Raw genomic sequence first — 21,153 nt, forward strand, 5'->3', positions numbered from 1 at the left:
ATCAGTAAATCGCTGCACTATCGACTGTCCTAGATTCACAAATTCTCCCTTAAGTGCCTCTACTGGGATGAAGGGTGCTAATTATACCCACTGGTTCTGCATAAGAGGTTTACAGGCAAAAAAGTGACAAATTCAGCTGGTAAAATTATTTTCTGGGTTTTTACAAGCAGAATGCACTAATGAACGCTGCAACAGGGGCTGTTGCAATGAAGTTATTTTTGGTGCAACATTAACAAGGTGGTGCCTGTTTTTGTCTGCTGCAAAAAAAGGAAAAGTCATTTCAGGTAAAGAGTCTTAGAGAACAACTTTGAAATTGCACAGCAGGAGACTCTGCAGAACAGGCAGTGCCAGGTTCTGAATTTAATGTATTTTAATGGTTTCAAGGATGTTTTTCTATAATGGTCAATATATTGCAACGTGAGACATTCATAAGGGTTTTTTTTTTTTATTAGTGTTTAAATTTGTTTCATGTATACCTTAGACTCTTGAATCGCTTACTTAAAGTGGTTCTACATCTAAACTGAGGTAGAAAAACATGCTGCATGCATGATCTAAAGTCCTAAACCCAATAAAAAAAGCCTCCATCACAGATTTGTGTTCCATCTCTGCAATACACCCACAACTTTCCTTCTGTTAATCACAGCTCGGGAAGCAGCAGGCTGGTCCTGTATATATATTTCAAAGGGAGAGAATTATGAGCGAGATCCTTTGCGTGGATAGGGAATCATAAGAAGTGGGATCAAATATTGATGAGTATCATTAATAATTCAGAGGCAGTGTAGGGATCTGTTGGTGTGTGAGTCAGGGATGCAACATGAGGTTGCGTGACACTGGAAGCACTAATGAAGTGTGTGTTCTATTTAGATGTTCCTCACATATGCATTTAAATAGATGCTGTTGTTTAGTTTAACCTGCACTTTATACTCAATTTGAGAAAAAATAATTGCAATCTTTAATTATTTTGGTTTTTAAGGGAACTTACATTTTTCACACTTAACTCAGAGAGCGCAAACTTTCGCCAAGTGCCAAATCTACTCTTTGCCAGATATTGACAGTTATCTGGATCAGTGAGTGAGATCATAATATCATAATGATCATTCAGATTGGTCAATTCTGAACTTTGATTTGAAATCAGTGTATTGATTAGGATCCCCTTCAAAATGTAATGGAATCTTCCAATAGCGTAAGGTCTATCTTTGGTTAAAATGTTCTCAACATCAGTTTGGTACTTTAGATGTAATCCTGTTAACAGACAAATAAATAAACACAGGTGAAGGAAATGAAAAATCTTTTCTGGGTTATCCATCTAAGACCTGTATTACCTTTGAAACCAAATGTTTTATCTTCTGTATGTACCTGTTTGTGGAAGTTGAATTATATGAACACAAGTGAACTAAAACTGTTCCTTTTGATTGTTTCTTACTTAATCCCTTTGAATGGACAAGCAGTTGATCTTAATCCTCTGTTCAAAGGTTTGCTTAGGCTTTTGGGTAACACTTGACTTGAAGTTTTATACATAAGGTTGACATTACACTGTCATTTGTTTTATTATTCTATTGTGTTGCACTTGTACTTTTACCACAACCCTGTACAGCACTTTGTGATTTTATCTGCAAAAAGCGCTTTATAAATAAACTACTTACTTACTTACTTACTACTTAGCATGAATAAGGTGTCAAGAAGGCCGGCATTAAGTGTTGTTTGCTATTTATGACACCTTTGGAGCTATGTTGGCATTTTTGGGTTACGTGGAGGAATCAAGTGGGGTTAGGTGGAGTTAGAATAAGTAGGGTTAGGGTAACAAAGGGTTAGGGTAATGACTGACACTTAATGACAGCCTTCATGACCCCTTATACATGCTAATGACCGGTGTCATGTCATTATGATGACAGCGTAATGCAAAACTTTGAGTAAAGTGTTACTGGCTTTCGTTTGACTGTTGTGATTCTGAGGTGTAATTCCTTCTTGACATGTTTCTCGTTGAACTGACACCAAAATGTATGGCAGTAGTTTATATAAGCTGTAGGTTTGTGAGGATTATTTAACTAAAGGATGCTTACACATCTTCAACATCACGGCACACGTTTATATTCATCACCTGTGCCGTTTTGCAGCCTTTATTTCGATGCTTTCGGGTCTATCCAAGGCCCAATGAGATGCAATGATGGGGCTCAGGGACTTGTTGCCTAGCAACAGGCAGCAAGCGGCAGGGTTTTTGTGGCAGTAGTAGTTTTATGTAATAGTAGGTTTGATGGTTGAATGTAGGGCGCTAAGTACGCCACCCCCCTCCCCTCTCCTTGCTAACCCCCTCCTGCACCTCTATGTTTCAGGAGGAATGGATGGTCATGGATCAAGGAAACCGCACCCATTTATATTTATACTGTACGTATAAAACGCGAGCCTATATGAGTGTTCCTGTGTGAGTTGATGCTGAGTTACACTCCTTAATGCATGTAGATTTGTTGTTTGTGTGAGAGATTTCTGTTGCTCCCTTCTCCTGCTGGCCCAGATGGCTCTCTCTCTCTCTCTCTCTGGTCACCGCAGAGTGTAGCCAGCAGGAAGGAGGCGGTTGCCATGGCGAAGCTGACGTCCGAATTATGTTCAGCGAGTTTGACGTGAGCACTTTTATACTATTTTTCCCCAGCTGATACAAAGATGTAAACTCAGCATTGACATTGACACTAAAGTCATGTTCTCGTGCCAACGTGAGGTTTCACTAAAGGGTGAGATGGTAAACTAACCATCCTCTTATCTATATTTAGTTTGATCAATTTAAGACTAGATTATAGACGTTGGTTATAGCCATTTTATCTATACTATAATCCAAGAAAGGTCTGGTTGCGTGCGTGTGTGTGTTTGTGGACAGAGTAAAATACAGCAAACGACAACAAAAATATGAAATTGACTCAAAATACAGAAAACTAAATATTTATACAAAAAATACACAAAATGACAAAAGAAATGGACAAAACTACACCAAAAAAGATACGAAAATACACAAAATGACACCAGAATTACACTACAATGGCAACAAAAACAATAATTATACAAAAAAGACAACAGAAAGTAACAAAAATACACAATGTCTCCAAAAAAATACATTACAGAAAAATATAAAAATTTGTTAAAAAAAACAGGGGAAATCACACACGCTATTTTTAAAATACCCCTTTATAACACTACAGAGTACAGAGTATGTACACCTCTTTGTACATCCAACCTTCAAACCATTTGGCCATAATTGACAACTCTACTTGAGCTCCTCCCACTATATGAATACATACTTCTGATGGGTACTGTACTAATGGTTTAAAAGTAAAAACCGTCACACCCTTGGGCTTTGTGCGGTTCATTTAGAGTTATTATATTGCCTCAACCAAAGAGGTAATATTATTGCTGGTGTTTATTTGTTTATCTGTTAGCGGGATTAAGTCAAAAGCACTAAAGTGATTGTGACAAAAATTGGACCAAAGCTAGAACTTACACTATGGAAGACTAAATTAAATTCTAGAGGAAATCTAGATCAATATATGGATTCTGGATCAGTTTCAAAAATGAAAAAATACATATCTGTCATAATTGGTGAAAAAACAAATCATATCTCGATTCATAATTGACCACTCTGCAATTTTATTCAGTTGCACATTTTAGTGCACCTTTTTTTTTTTTTTTTTTTTTTTTAAATGGTGTTCGCCCATACGTTTGGACCATTTGTATCTTCATCAATGGTGATATACATTATACTTTTAGTTTTATTGTCATTATCTGTCATTAGCATGAATAAGGTGTCATTACGGCTGTCATTAAGTGCCGTTCGCTAATTTATGACACATTTGGAGCTATGTTGGCATTTTTTGGGTTAAGTGGAGGGAGTGGGGTTAGGTACTGTTATGGTTAGGGTAACAAAGGACACTTAATGACAGCCTTCATGACACCTTGTTCATGCTAATGACAGGTATCATGTCATAATAATGACAGCGTGATGTCAGCCTTGATGTATTAAACTTCCAGTAAAGTGTTATAAAAAAAATAAAATCTTCTACCTTTTCTTGCTGGTGTTTATTCAGTTTTATAGCAAAAATATTTAGACTTCATGTATTTAGTAGAGGTGGGAGGATACACTGCGTTTAAGATATGATTCTGGGCTCATGAAAACAATACAACATTTTTGCATTTGGAAAAATATTCTTATTAATTTTACTGTTGAAATACTCTGAATGTGACCTTTTCAACTCAGTAGGAATATAAAAAAATTCAAAACAAACTAAAACAATCTGTTGTGTAGTACATGGTGTCCCCTCACTCCCCTCCCTCTTGCAATATTACTCCTACCCTCAACCTAACTTTAATTCAATTCAACTTTATTTATATAGTGCTATAATTACAACAACCACAGCCTTGTGATTTAAAACAAGAAAACGTCCCAACTTTAGCATTTACTGCTAAAGATTTTCAGTTCATTGTTTTTATTGGGCTTTTATTCAAAGACACATCGTCAGTCTGTTGTTTTAGTCTAGTTGAAGTTTTATTTATTTATTTTTGCATCTGGACCCTGAAGGAGCTCACATCAGGTTTCTGTGAGCCTCATGACCTGCCTCCCAAACTCTTTCCTTTTCTTCTTTTGCCCAGGAGACTTTCCTCATCTCCTAGTTGTATTATTTTTCCTGCGACTCAGTGAGGTTTTAATGAGTGCATCTTTTTTATTCAGATGATCTCCAGCAACGGAAAAGTTTTTCTCGTCGCTGAAGCTTCAGAAATATCAAACATTTCCCATTCTCTTCCTTTTTTTTTAAAAAAAAAAAAAACCAAGAAAAAAAAGACATTACAACTAGCCATACTGCCTTGTTTATGGCTATAATTATAATCAGCACAGTGCATACACATGAACACTGTGCAGCCTCACTGTGCAGGCGTCGCCATAGCAACCCTCTTCTCTGCATTGCTCCCTCTCCCCACGTTTTTGTTTTTCTCTTCATTCTCCTCTGTCACGTCAAACAGAAAATCCATACGGGGCAGAAAAATGAGAGAAACAATCCATATCTCCTAAAGCATGGAGTCTTTGTCACTGTGGTGACCACATTAGCCAACTTAGAGTTATTGATTTATTCATCTACCAGGGCTGATTTGAAGACACAGGTGGAGGCAAGAAGATGGTGGCTTGAATATTAGAATGATTAAAATCCATTTGAATGCATTGCATTAGCAGCTTAATACAGCTAGAGTAGCTTATTATACACAATATGGATGTTTTGAATAAAAGCAAACATTTGCCATAAAACAATGTCTTAAGGCATATGTGGTATTTCAGTCCAAACACTTTTTGTTTTTTATTATTTCCCCTCTCTTATTTATGTTTTTTTTTTTAATGTATAACTGTATAAACAGAACAAACTAGATAATAATAGATGGAATAATTCATCAAAAAACATATACATGGATAAATGAATGAATAAGTAAATATCCAGTTGTTTTGATGTTAGAAAAACAGTCAAATGAGCAAATGGCACCTGAAACCTGACCAATCTTTTCTGTTTTTACATTTAAAAAAATGTCAGTATGGTTTCCCTCTTCAACAGTTAAATCCAACTGTCTGAGTCTGGCTGGTGCTTTACTGCTATCTAGTGTTGATTTTATCTAATGCAAGATGTATTCCCTCTGTTTCCATGTTCATGGAATTTCAGCTTGAAAAAGGATTCCTTAAATACTGTGACACATCCTGTTGTATAAACAGTTTCTTCTTTTTTTTTTACCAGCAGGTAAAATCATAATCACAAAAAAAATCACACAGGACAGCATTTTAGGGCAGTGACCACAGTTAAAATATATACATTTTTCAGATTAAAGTCGTACATTTTTTAATTTGAAACTCGTAAATGTATGACTTTTAAACTACGATGAAGTTTTAGGGCCACAGTAAAAATAAATAAATAAAATAATAATTTTAAACTTCACAACAAAGTGCACAATTTAAGAGTTTAAGTTGTAAATGTATAACTTTTGAACTCTTATATTTACAACTTTTGTACTGTAATGGCATTTTGGGCAACAGTAAAAAAAACAAGATAATAATTTTAAACTTTAAGATTAAACTCTTAAATTTAAAAGTTTAATTCATACATGTATGACTTAAAATTATATATATAATTTTTCTGGCACTAAAACGCTGTCGTCATGACAGTTTGCATTTTCTAATACTGGACAACACTGATCAGGATAAGCAGGAAAATAAACAAAGCATTGAGGGATGGAATAATGCGTCTGTGCCCAAAACCATGATGACACTAACATGAGGCACGTTCATTTTCAGCTTTGTGTTTAGGTCATTTCACAGGCTATCATGTTTGTTCTGTGTAGGAACAACTTACTTCAGTCTGTCCACATTCTTGCAGCTTTCTTTAATATAGTTCTATTAAAAAACATCAAGTTTGCAGTTTTATGTGAATAATAAGTCTTTGTTTGAAGAACTACTGATATCATGTGACTTCATCTCCTGTCGTCTAGGTAAGTCTTTCATCACATTTACCTTTGATCAATCTTACTGAAACTCAGTGCATCTATTGATGATTAAGAAGTTTTTACTTTAAGTTTTATACATAAGGCTGACATTACGCTGTCATCTGTTATTAGCATTAATAAGGTGTAATGAAGGCTGTTATTAACTGTCGTTAGCTAGATTATGACACCTTTTGCTAAATTATGACACCTTTGGAGCTATGTTGGTATTTTTTGGGTTAGGTGGCGGGATCTAGTAGGGTTAGGGATTAGGGTCGGGTAGGGGTAGGGTTAGATAACGTCAGGGTCCGAAAATTTTGGAAAAAGTTTTCGGACCAAAACAATTATTCACACAGCAAGGCTCCTGGCTGGCTCGCCAAATGTAACAAATAACACACTAGGGCTCAGGAACTGACTGCGAAAAAGGTCAACAGAAATAGGTTCGGCTGTAGAGCCAAGGTGTGTGAATAATTGGACACAGACACAAGGATTTCGTTTTAGTACATGTATATTAAAGATATTATATATAGTAAAGATATTTGGAGTCAATTTATATTGATATATATTACTTAGTTGTTATTAATAATCAGGTATAGGCAATAAACAAACAAACAAAATACAATTACAAAACAAAGACAATATTTTCTTCTTTTAAAACTTGTAGTCAAAGTTCAGTTCAAGGTTAATTTCCTTTGAGTTCAGTTCAGTTTGTTTGATTTCGCCAAGTTGGAAGGCGAAGGGTTTCGCAAAGTTCTTTCGCATTGGGGGAAAAAAAATACAAAACAGAAAAGGTCCCCAGGGTATAACCCACGTATTAGGTCCAAGTGTCCGAGGAAACAAAAAGATCAAATATTCCTACCGCGATGCAGCGGTGGTTGGGTGGTGGCTCGCCATCTAGTGGTCGAGAGTGGTAGGTGATCCAGGACAAACCTAAAAACCTGACCTATAAAACAAGGCCAACAACAATCAGTCAAAAAGGAATTAACTTAAGTACATTTTAAAACAGAAGATGCATTCACCTTAGCACATTTAAACAATTTGTCATTGTTAAATAATTAAACAGTTATAAATAAATGCTATAAATTATAGCAGAAAAATCCATATCAAGGTAAATCAAAATGAAGCTTCATTCTATATATTCAGAGATCAAAGGGAATAAAGTGCACTTTTAAATCAACATCATTAGCTGTAAAGCTAAGTCATATCATATAAATTAAACATGCATGTTTTAAATAGATTCTTCAAATAAATCATTGTTGTAGCACAACAGATCATTTCATTTAGTAGGTCAAAGCCTATTCAAGACCACATAGCCGAATGGGCATTTCTTTCAAAAAGTAACAGAAATGGTCAAAATCAATCAAAACTACAAAAAGCGAAGTATTATTTTACTACAATACTATTCATTTAACAATTCGGCTTTGATTATAAATTAGAAAATAAAATGATTACTTAAATAAAAGTGCAAATGGTCAGACTCACCATGTGTGTTCCGCAGCTAATGTTGGCTTAATTTTGCAGGAATTTCAATGGAGTCTGGAACACCACAAATCCGCAAAATACTTAGTGAAACACATTGAAGTACAATGTGAAACGACTCACCGGTGAGTGGAGAGATATCTAGTTTATAGGAGAAGATGTTCATCCAGGTATTTCTTATGAAGGTTTTGTTTCAGTGGTGATGTTCAATCAGTAAGCCGACCATGCAGACGCCACAGTGAGAGCAGCCATCACAGCATTCAGTGGAGCAAACAAGCTTGAAGGGGGAGGAGCCAGGGACTTTAAAGGTGTCACAATAAAACCATGGCAGGAAGTTGGCCTCTAGTTCACATGGGTTACATAGGGTTAAGGGTTAGGGTTAGTTAAGGGTAGGATTCAATTACGGGGTTATAGGGTTAGGGATCAGGATCAGGTAGGGGGAGGGTTAAATTACTGGGGTAGGGTTAGATAACGTTTGATAACCTTAAGGTTAGGTAGGGTTAGGATTAGGTAGGGGTAGGATTAGGTAGGGGTTAGCACCAGGATTGTTATCAGGCTTCTGCAGAGCTTGATGATGAGTTAATCATTTGAATCAGGTGTGTAGGAAGAGGGAAACATCTAGAACATGCTGGATAGCGGCCCTTGAGGACCAGGATTGGCCACCCCTGGTTTAGAAGGGTTAGGGTTAAGAAGAGGGTCTGGATTAGTAAATATTTTAGTATGTAGTGCGCAGTTGTCCCTTTCACAAGTATTGGAGTGGACGTTACGATGGGAAATTGTCCTAAAATATAAAGTTTTTTTTCTTTTTAAAAAAGCGAGTTTAATTGCAAATGTTTTCTATTGTTTGGTCATTTTTTGCTACGTCATTGTCCACTTCTCACTGAGTAGCTAAAGCTAAATAAAGCCAAATATAGATTTGGTTTAATTAGCGTAGCAATGCTGTTAGCTACTGCAGCTAAAGTGTAATAGGCTACTTTTTTAGTACGTTAGAGCGATATTGAGATCAGACTATATAATAATCTGTGGTGATGATACAATTATCAAGCACCAAGTGATCTAGCAGCACACTGTGGACCCCTGCTGCTAACACGCTAACCCGCTATGTAAACAATGACTCGGGAGACTCTGGGAAAGATTAAACATACACTTTACATACAAATCAATTATGTATTCCAGCATGTAACAATGTTATACAGGGACAGATTTATTATGTTCACTTAACCGAGCTATCAATGTAGCGATAGCCTACTTGGCTAACAAGCCATTATCAGAAAAAAGTTAATTAGCACTCTGACTGCCGTCATTGTCATTTAATTAAAGTTGTGATTCAGTGAAGGCAGACTAAATCAAACCAATAAGAATTAGAAAAAGTAGGGGTGTTACAAAATAGTTAACTCATGATTTGATATGGAATTCGATATTGGGCTCACAATCCAAAATACTCACAATACAATATAAAAAAATTAAATTAAATTAAAGAAATTCCCAATGAAAAGTAACACATGTGAAACAAATCTTTGTTGATTAAAAACTATTCGACTGTAAAAGTGTGAGACAAATAAGTAATGAAAATAAATGTACTAATCTAACTGTTTTTGTGGAGGGAAACACTTGCTGGCACTTTTAAATCACAAACCTTTTTACTTGATTTTATTTGGTGAACCTATGAATTTAATTTTTCTATTTCACGAAATTTCATGCCACAAAATTTCATTACATTCCTATTAAAAAAGGCAATGTGACAAAATCAAGAAAAACATTGGACTCATTGGTTGTATAAAAATTAGACCCCTTTTTTTTATTGTGTTCTCAGTTATAAAAGAAATACAAAAAAGAAACATTGACACCAGGCGAGTTTCGGAGAGGGACGGGGATTCTGGGTTTCAGGTGGGAGTGAGTCAGCAGCCGGGCCACTTAAAAAAGGAAAAGGACAGGAGGATTATGGGATAGTCCAAGTGGATCCAACAGATATGAAAAAAAGACGAGGGTTGATGAAATAGAACGCTGCAATCCCAATTCATCTCTTCTTCATCCATCACTTCTTCTCCGTCTCATTTTAGATGGAGTTTCAGTTCTACAAGTATTTATTCATCATACAGCAGCAACGCTCATAAGAGAAACAATCTGATTGGTTGAGTCAAACCACAGCGGCTGCTAACAAAAATGAGTTCAAACATGGAAATGCATTCAGTTTGACATGACATTCATGATGTTGAAAGGTCGGCATACTACTTTCAACAAACTGATAATCATCAGCTCCTAATGTTAGCCCTGAACGAGTGTTTGTCCAGTCTTATTCCCGTTTACATTCACTGCTTTTTAGAGAACCAAAAACATTGCGCGTGTTCCGGGGGTTCAGGAAAATCTACTTTACAAAAGCAAAAGTCAAAAGTCAGAATTGCAGTTCTGGCAGTCTTCTTCTTCCTTACGTTTTGGTGTATGTTGTTGCTTCACTGTCACCTGCAGATTATCAGTAAATCAGTGCAAAATAGTCCACGCAGGTGGAACCTCACCTGCATGCATGTACAGTATAGAGATTAAAAACACACTTCTCAATGTATTAATATTGGTTCACATCAAATAGCAGCAAACACACGGGGACACATTCACACAATGTTTGTTTAATGTTGTGCATACTTTATCTTAGATCGTTGATCCTTAACAAACAACCCTTTTCTTCATCATGGGCTGGTTTCACATGTATAAAAAAGACACAATTATACAAAGTAAGATCATAAAGACTTTTTTTAAGGACATCAGTTTGTTTCATTTTCTTCCTTTACAACCAGAGGCAAGTTGTTCAAAAGGAAACCAAGGGAACCAGGATACCAGTCCCTGTTTGGTGTGGGTATGAAGTCTTTTGATTTCTTGGTAGTATTTTGTTGTTAACTAGTCCTTGCCAGCAATGTACATTCCATTGCATAATTTAAAAACACTTGTCTGGGTGAGGACCAAGTGGTTTCGGATTTTTCTGCTGACAACAACACCTGATTTTAGTCAAATTCTTAATGAAAGTAAAGGGAACGTTTTAAAACATTTTCTAAACTGATCAATGCGAGTGAGTGTTGAGGTAAAAGAAATATTCCTAGATAGCAAAAGTTATCTGGTCCATATCTGCCACACCTGGCCCTTGTGATGCTGTCCTTCCTCCAAGATCTACTGTGCTAGCCAGGTATCATGAACCATTGTCCTCATCTTAATGCTATGCGTCTGTGTGTGTGGGTTTGTGTGATGTTGTTAGTTTCCTGTGGATTGTTTGCGTGGGGTATTTTTTATTGTATGTAATGTTTTAATGATGTAAAGCACTTTGAATTATATTGTATGTATGAAAAGTGCTCTATAAATAAAGTTTAATTTGATTCATCCGACCCACATACCACATGGAATGATGGCATTTGGACGCTCCGCTCCTGTTTGCCGAATCTTGACCAAGCCATCACAATGCCAGACGTCAGCCATGACCAAACCAAATAAGTATGGCACCTTATATATGGGCCACTTTTGGCTCACATCCAGGTTAGTCAATGCTAACTTGTCACAATTTAGCTAAAACTGGCCCAAATGTGTTTCAAGATAACTAGCCAACATATTCAGCATCAAATGTGGGCCATTTTTGCTTCACATCTATTTTGTACGGGCCAGAAAAATGCCAAAAGTTCAGGACTATTGCAAGATGTGGTCACATCCGTTGTTACTTTTGGAGCAAACAGGTAATGAACCTTTCTGAGGTTAACACACTCTTAGAGTGAAAGTATGTGTGATTAGTCTAACTTTAATAAAGTGTAGAAGCTTCAGCAGAGTCTCACATTTATCCATGGCAACAAAGACCTGCATGTTAGAGTCCTTATAAGACTGTTGTTTGGAACGTGAAATCCTGGTTCACTTCTTAGTTTCTCTTGCCTTTCAGAGAAAGAAAAGGATTTCCCTTTGAGCGTTTAATTTGAATTCCTCAAAACAATCCCCATGATATTGATTATCTGTAAAAATACCATTACTCACTTGGTATTCGTTTACAGCTTGTGTAACTGTTGGGTTTGGATCACGATGTTCCAGTTGTGTTCAGACTCCCCAGTGTATGTATGGGTTAGTTTGCAGCGCTTTTGGTGTTTTATTTTATTCCTTCCCCATGGAGTCATCATATCTGACCTTCACAGTACCTGTGTACATTGTAAAAATGTCATGGGTTTGTTTTATTTGAGGCTTAAATTGGAAAAAAAACCAAACCCTGTGTGAATAAAATCAGTGTAACTGTTCTACACCTCCAACAGAAGACAAACCGCCAATGAAGAAGGTGTTCAAAGACCTGTGAGGCTCCACAATCCCTCGAAATTTTCTAAAACAAAGTTAGATCAAAGATTTTGCTTTCTTGTTAAAACCTCTGACAAGGTCATATTTTCACCGTTTGTCAAAAGTACTGAACAGATTTTGACAAAAAAGTTTTGGAGGGGATCTGGATCAATATACTGATTTTGGATCAGTTTTTTAAAAAAAAACCTGAAAAATCACAACTTTCATCATTGACGGAAATTTAAAAAATCATTTCTCTGTTTGTATTTAACTGATCTTCACGAAATTTGATTCAGTTATGTCGGGTTGGTTCCTCATTTACTTCATCAAGTTTCATCTAAACCGGAACCGGATTACACATTTGGACTTATTGTTTTGTTATTAATAGGAATGAAAAATAAATCTTACAAGCCTTAAAAGTGTGAATGATCATAGTACCATGATCAGGATCACTGATCAAGATCTGGCAAAGAGGATATTTGGGGCTTGGTGGAGGTTTGTGTTCTCTCAGTACTCTTGTATTTAGTTTTAGAACAGAGGATCTCAAAAAACTGAACTCAAACTGCTTTGTATGTTTAAAAAGTACAAGGCTCTTTTTTCCAACTACAAACAGTGTTTACGAAGCAATACATTTCCCCTACTTCAGATGGTAGTTAAGGCAATAAAAGCAGCCTTTGCTTCTTAAGATGAAGGAATGACTCATTCACCCTTTTTTTTAACAATTCTTCCTCACCCACTGAGGTTTAGCTCAACCAAGGAGATTCCTTCTGCCTGCAGAGCTGTTGAGTGTCTGAAAAAATCTGTGTGGAACTCAAACTCCAGTCTTCCCTTCAGGACAGCTCTGTTTTATCAGTAGTTTCAGTGTGATGGCTTCCTCCCACATCGGAGCCACCGGGCGCTAACAACGTCCTCCGGTTATAGTGGTGGTGGCCCTTCATGATGCCCGAGTTATTGTTCTCGTTAAGGATTTGCTTTTGCTTCTGCCGGTTAAGTGACTGCACCAGGCCGAGCACCACGGCAGCCAGCGAGTACTGTCCGGTGATTTTGCGCGGCTGCAGGATGAGCGGGTTGGGCTGCACCCGACCAAGCAGGAAGTGAGTTCGGATCTTTCCTTCCTGCTCACTGATGCCCTTTACGTAGATCTCGCCCCGGTACTCAAAGGCAAAGCCGCGCTCCTTGAGGATCAGGTAGGTCTCCTCAGGGACTTGGATCTTGCCGCTCACGCCCGTGCTGTCCATCCGGCTGGAGAGGTTGACGGTCTTCCCCCAGATGTCGTACTGTGGCTTCTTGGCGCCGATCACCCCTGCTACCACCGAGCCGTGAGCCATACCTGTCAAACACACAATCAGCAGCTTCAAGGCTCCAAAGTCATCCAACACAACCTATAAAAAAACTCAAAGTTTTGAAATGTTAACAGAATTTCTTTAATGGTTTGTTTAACGCGTGCGTCAGCAGAGATTATGAAACAAGTTCACAATCACAGTTGTGGCCTTGTTTCTCATACTTGGGATACTATGTCTAGAAACCATCTGCACACAAGTTAAAAATAAGTTATTCAGCCTGTACATTTTACTCTCTAAGGACGCCAAGCAAAAAAAAACAAAAAAAAAAACAAACCCAAAATAACCTCAGTTTGCTGGCTGGAAAAGAAAATGCATCTGGCAAGTAAATGACTGCTTCTGTGACAAATGTCTGGCACGGTTTTTTTGTGCATAAACATCAGGAACAAAGAGGTTCAACTACGACCAAGCTATGCCACTTGTTTTCATGTCAGTAAGCTAGTGCTTTCTTATGCAAAGCATGATAAGACAACATGTGTAAAGAGTAGATAAACCCAGAGGTTTTGGCTGATGTGCGTCAAGGCTGGAAATTCAAAAAATGCCTTGATTATGGGTGGGGCTGCTGGAGCAGTTAAGACACGCCCAGTCTATGCTATAAAAATCTTCAAAGAACTACCTACTGACAACTCACTATAGCTCTTGATTCACAATTCTCTCAATCCAACCTACTCACCACAGATTACAGAGTCCACGGATTAAAGTTTTTATTTGGAGGGGCGGAGCTAATGGTGGTGGTTCATGATGTAAAAAGCAACCAAAATAATTCTCAGCCAATAGCAAAATTCAATTGTAATAGTAGCGTTTCAACCAATAGAGGGCAATCACTCCTACATTTTTACAACAAAACATGCCAAATTGAAAAACTTTGACTAAAACGTTGAGAGTTGGACAATAATCACTCAATAACACTACTTCACATTTTCCGTTTAAAAAACAAATCTATTTATTCATTTTCTTCCCCCAATTCATTTTTTAATTATTTTATTAAATTGTAGAATACTGTAGATATTATGTTGAAGGTTAAAATGTATGTAACCAATTGGTTAATAATAAATGGGTCAGTTTCACTATTGCTGACAATTGTTCTCTGTTTGAGTAACATCACTTGAACAAGCCTTTTCTAACATTTGACACTACAAAATAAGTAATAATTATTTTTATTAAAGAAAAAAAAAAAAATATGCATGATTCATGCTGATATCGGATCAATATTGGTATAGGCTGATACGCAAGGCTGCAATATCTGTATCATATAGTAAATGAAAAAGTTGTGTCGGGACATCCCTACTGGATGCTGCACTTTATCATCGAAGGAGAGCTTACACACAGTTGCTTGGCTCCGAGAACGCACACGGAACCATAGCAAAACAAAAAAACTACAGTTCCCACAATAAACCATTTTTTTAAAGCGAAAGGCCATGCTTGTAAAAAGTCTTTTCTGGGACTACAAATTCCACAATGCAATGCACAAAAAGTTAAAGTCATATGAAACCAACTGATAATAAACCTGTCAATTCTTGAGTCATAAACACATTTAATTACTCTTTAAGATGATGTTTAGTAGCTTTGTAATGATACATAAACTTAAAATTTGCAAGAGCATAGTCAGGTGTCCTTTATCACTAAATACGTGTAGAAATCTATATACTGTATATATATTCCTCCTGGTGGGATATCACACTGGGATAAAGAAAGTAATGGAGGGTTCCAACCTACAGAGAACACTTTCATTCCCTGTGTGTAGGGAAAAGCTCTTACCGATCCTTAGCTCAAAGTTGTTGAATGAGTGCTTGTTAATCTCCTGGATGCTTTCGTTGAGGGCGATTGCAAAGTCTGCCAATGCACACAGGTGACCCCATTTGTCTTCACATTGCTATAGGAGTGAGAAGAGCAGAGCAGAGAGGTTTAACGCGGCGAGATGTCGGGACCCGAGGGACGGAAAACACATCCACCTCTATTCGTATCTTACTAAATGTGTGGATAGAGTGAGTCATAGCTTTGTTTATCCAGCAGCAAAACACTCAGCTTCATTAACAACTGGACATACACACAATGAATCACAGTACACAACACAACAAAATACAGTGATGGGAAAAAAAAAAAAAAAAAAATAAATATATATATATATAAACAACAAAAACACATTGAAAATACAAAAAAATACACAGAAAGACAGAAAAATACAGAATATGACTCACACTATACAAAATGAAATACACACAACACAAAAAAATGCATCATAAATACAAAAATATACTCCAAAAAAAACATAAAACAACAACAAAAACACACAAATGTCAGAAAAGTACATAAAACCACAAAAAAAAAAAAATACACAGAACAGTGAAACACACAAAACCTTTTTTTTTTTAAATTACAAAAAAACACAACATGACAAAAACAAATAAAACATACAAACATTAACAAAAACACATAAAAACAACAACGAAAATGCACACAATGAGAGAATAATACATAAAAACCACAACAACACACAGGTTGACAGAAAAATACACAAAATTACTCACAGTACACAAAATGATAAAATACACAGTGACGTAAACAAAAACACACACAATGGCATCAAAAAAAACCAAAATGTACTCAAAAACCACAAAACACAACAAAAACGCACCAAATGAGAGAAAAATACACAAAACCACAACATAAATATACAGAATGACACAAATATACACAATATAACTCACAGTACACAAAATAACAAAATACACAGTGACAGAAAAATATAAAAAAACAACAACAAAAACACAGAAAATGACATCCAAAATAAAAAGAAATCCCAAAACTCACAAAATATTAAGAAATACACATAAAACAACAACAAAAAACACAGCAAATTGCAGAAAAATACACAAAACCACAACAACAATACATAGAATGACAGAGAAAACCACTAAATGACTTCAACAACACAAAACTACAAAAGAAAACCCACACAAACCTTTTGTTCTTTCTGGTATTAATGCTCAGGTTATAATCATTATCATAAATGCTAACATGAAAGTTGATAATGTGGCCCTCAGTTCAAACAAACACATATTTGTGGCCCCATGCTGGGATAGAAGTATAACAGTATAGATTAAACATTGTGTGCACATAGAAGACCTAAGAAATGTTTGTGCATCAGTTTGCTCTATTATCTCATCAAATAAACCCAAACATGTTAGAAATGTGCTGTAGTATCTGACCTGTTTTTCAGGCGACAGACCAGAGACGGCCATGTAGGTGCTGCCGATCGTCTTGATCTTCTCAATGTCTTGAAATCGGTCTTCTCCGAGCAACTGTCAAAAGTTATACAATAACTTTTTTAAATACTTAAGACATCTTCATTATAAAGACATAACACATCAGCCACAATGTGTGAATAAAGTCAAACAAATATAGGTTAAAAGACCATCCACCAGTAGAAGTAGTTTTTAGTTGTGACACAACTCCAGTTCATCAGGTTCTAATGTCTCAAGGTTTTCTTTCAAAAACATTGGAAATACTTTCTCTACTTTAGATTTACTGTACATTGTCCGTTAACTCATTTGTCCTTGAGGACTAATTCTAAATCCTTACAGAAGCAGAAAGGTTTGTGCAAACTTTGAAGGGGAACGATTTGAAAGTGCAGAATGTGGCGATAATCGCCTTATGCTTTAATATCGAGATATAGCAAATCGTATCGGGATATGAATCGTATCGCCAGATGCCAGGCAATACACAGCCCTATTATACATGTAATGTATAAAGAAAAACGTAAAGTGTTGCCGTCTCACCTCGTCAAAGTCTGCAATAATTTCGTTGAGCAGCCTCAAGCACTCGACTCCCTGGTTATTCATCTCCGTCTGGGAATAGAAGTCAGCAAAGCCTGGGATGGAGGCAAACATGACGCCCACGGCGTCGTAGGACTGGGAGTACAGCTCCTGTGGGGAGACATGGTATACTCTCAACGCCTCTTCCTGGGAAATACAAATGTTTATCAAACGTCTCTTCTTTTTTTCTTCCAAGTCTATAAAAACGTTAATGTCACGAGCAAAAGTAAGGATTTGATCACTCAACTCCGAAATATCACACTATAATGTTTGTTTCTGTTTCCATTTCAACATTCACATTTTCATAACCACACCCTGCGCCCCCCCCCCCCCCCCCCCCACAACCCAATTTATCAAATGTCATTTGCACATTTGTTGTTTTTACATCTGTTGCACTATAATCCTATGTTAGTATTTATATTTATTTTTTTGTTCTTCCACTTTGCTCTTGTATTGTATATACTGTGTTGCTGCAAACATGACATTCCCAGTAAAGGTCTATTCTATTCTATTCTATTCTATTCTATTCTATTTTAGTTTATGTCCTTGTAGTCAGGGAATTACAATTACATCTTCAATTATCCATGTTCAATTACAACACAATTCTGATTACGGTAACCAGCAATTTTTTCAGATTACAACTAAGATTACATTTATTGTTTTCCCCCCTGAAAGTCAATTGCAATTACGTTTTCAATTACTAAAGTTAAATTACAATTATTGAGACTTTAATAAATAAGCCCATAAAATGTAACTTTCCTCTTGTGTTAGCTTTCTGTTAGCATCTCTAATGATAACGGGTCAATTTGACCCACATCAGACAAACTTGTCATGTACACATAGAAAGCCAAAGACATGTTTCTGCATCAGTTTGCTTGCAAAATACACACAAAAAAAATGAATTTCTATCATCTAATTTGTTTCTAATCTCTTGTTTACCTTGTTCGGCTTCACAATCAATGAAAATATTGGTAATAATATTTTTGACGTGGGTGTCTGGGCCTTTTTTCTGTCAGTTTATACCTAGATTTATATATAAATATACAATTATATTTATACACAGCCTTACTAATGTGCGATATCACTCATACTCATTGTAAAACCCCACTTACCTTATATATATATATATATATATATATATATATATATATATATATATATATATATATAATGTATTTTTACTTTTAATTATTTATTTTATTTTTAATGTTAAGTCAAGTATCTGAACTCAATTAGAATTAAATTACAATAGCAACAGTATTTTTTTCAATTACAAATACAATTATGTAATAACTGTAATTATGCGATTACAATTGTAATTGACCCCAACCCTGCTTGTAGAAACAGATGGTCCAATGGGAGTTTGTCTTAACACTACAGTACATCCTTACTACCACTAGGGGTCAATGTTGGCCTTAGCCTCCCTCACATACTGTACCACAGTGTGCTTTACATACTGAAACAGTTGATAGAAGAACTAATGAGCAGACAAACACATAAAGGGTTCAACGTGTCAAGTTAACACTTAAATAGGGGCCAGGATCCCTCTCTGTATGTATGGACCATTGTTGAATTCTAATGTAATTATATCCATTTGTGAAATAACTCAGCCTTTGACATTTTTTTTTCTCACTGGAACTATAAGCCTTTAATGAGCTCGGGCTAATATCGACCCTCAATAGCAGAAAGTACCTTTGAAAAAGACTATAAACGTCTTTCCCCCTCAGTTACTTCCCAAGTTATGGCTACAACCTCCTGGAAAATAAAACCAACAAGTACAATTAAATATACACTACACACTGGTATTTAACTTCACTCACCCTTCCAGTGCCATTATTTTCACTTTGACGACAAAAATGCAACTTAGAGCAGGAAATGAGTGAAACAGAAACACACAACTGCCTCAATTCTTAGATGTTCAATTATCCCCACATTTGATTTATTCTATAGCAAACCTAATCCCGGCCCTGGGAATAAGAACTTAATAATAGTAGTCAGTTCTTAGACACTATAAAAAATCGATTCTGCGATATATCACAATATTTATCGTATCAATCCAAAAAATATCAAAAGCGATTTTTTTAAAATCATGTTATTTAACTGAAGAATGAGAAAATGTTTAACTTTTTTTTGACAGTTTGAAAGATGCCACTTGTTTTTAATGTTGGTACTCAAAAAAAATGAAATAAATTGTATTTCTTACCATTTTACACTTGAAAATGTGAAATTTGCAATTATTGATATTGATATTGTTTAGTATCGGGATATACTGTATATCTGTAAATCTTGAAACCTTGTACTGTATCGTCAGATTCATGGCACACGCATATTTGACAGAGAGAGAGGGGGGGGGGGAGGGGGATTTACAAATGAAAGCATTAAAAATACGAATTTTCACAATGTTTATTTTTTAATTTAAAATGATAATAATACCAAATATTACACACACACACACACACACACACACACACACACACACACACACACACACACACACACACACACACACACACACACATACGAAAAACACACAAAATGACACAAAAAACACACAAAATGATGATTGAAATGATTTTAATTAGAACATAAACTGAAAATACAAGGGTCAGTGTTGGTCCCACATCAGGAGGGAGATGACCAGAAATGATAAACGATAGAAATAAATCTATTCAGGAAGCACTAAGTACTGTTTAACTTCACTTAAAATAAGATTCTGTAAAATGTGTGTTATAACTCATCCCATCATCATTATGCTCTTTTGCTGTTGTTTCACAGTATTCTGGGTAAAATGCTGTAGTCGGACATAAGGGGGTACTAGGATTCAAAAGTTAGAGAAAGATGGTACTTGAGCCAAAAAAGTTTGAGAACCACTGCTTCAAAGGGCCGGATTTGGCCCTCGGGCCTTGAGTTTGACACATATGGGTTAATGTATATTTAATCACTATTAGTAAATGTGGGACAAGGACCCGCGGCAAGATATCGCAATATTAAAACATCCTAAGATGAATCATTGAGTGTACAAGCCCATTATTGGTCATCGTATCATGAACTGCTGTCGAATGTCAAGTGTAATCATACAGCAATGTATGTTGTATTATTGCAATTAAATAAATACATGTATTTTTTTGCATAATTGTGACCAACACCAGCCCTCCTTCAGAAAGAAAAACTTTATTAAAGGGAGAATAAAACAAAGAGGGCGGTGTTACACCTTGATGAGGGGGAAGGGAACATGGAAGATGGAGTCAGGGTAGGACAACGGAAGGGGCAGGGAAGAGTCGACTATTTTAAGTTGAGAGTGCGATGTGATGTTAACGTTGCATATTATTAGCATAACTTTGACGTTTCTGAAATCAAAAGGACTGCCTTAAAAAAATAACAATGTGGGGAAATTAAGCTTGAGTCGTTTAAATCCCGTAAAGCTGTGAAGTACACAAATGCAGCTTATGAAGGTTGCTTTCATATTAATAGAAATACTGACACTTTGAGGTACTTTAATATTATTTTGAGGGAAAAAGCTCATATCTACCTAATCACAGTTTGTTAAGGTCTGAGTGTCATTAAGGAAATGAACCCAGAACGTAGATATTGATATAGATATTATAGTGTTGGAGTGTGAGACCAGAATATGTTGCAAACGACATGTTGAAGTAAATTAAAAATACTTTGATGATATCAATCTTTGAGTCAAATGGCTGATAACCAAACAGTATTAAAACTCTCTATTATCAACATCACAC

The 21,153-nt window shown here is 36.1% G+C and overlaps 1 protein-coding gene across 3 annotated transcripts in view; it reads right to left on the reverse strand.

The window, feature by feature from the left end:
- Positions 1-10,541: 10,541 nt before the first annotated feature.
- adcy8 (adenylate cyclase 8 (brain)) overlaps positions 10,542-21,153 on the reverse strand; it is a 118,078-nt gene continuing 107,466 nt past the window's right edge. For 2 of the 3 annotated variants that reach the window (XM_028472473.1, XM_028472472.1), the window contains exons 14-17: positions 17,378-17,560; positions 16,808-16,900; positions 15,357-15,471; positions 10,542-13,588 (exon numbers count right to left, since the gene is read on the reverse strand). In XM_028472473.1, the coding sequence (XP_028328274.1) occupies positions 13,089-13,588; positions 15,357-15,471; positions 16,808-16,900; positions 17,378-17,560 (891 nt within the window). In that variant the 3' untranslated portion in view covers positions 10,542-13,088. The remainder of the gene's footprint in view (positions 13,589-15,356; positions 15,472-16,807; positions 16,901-17,377; positions 17,561-21,153) is intronic. The other variant, XM_028472471.1, reaches the window with a different exon arrangement.

Source organism: Gouania willdenowi, chromosome 17 (assembly GCF_900634775.1).
Source record: "Gouania willdenowi chromosome 17, fGouWil2.1, whole genome shotgun sequence".
NCBI classification, from domain to species: domain Eukaryota; kingdom Metazoa; phylum Chordata; class Actinopteri; order Blenniiformes; family Gobiesocidae; genus Gouania; species Gouania willdenowi.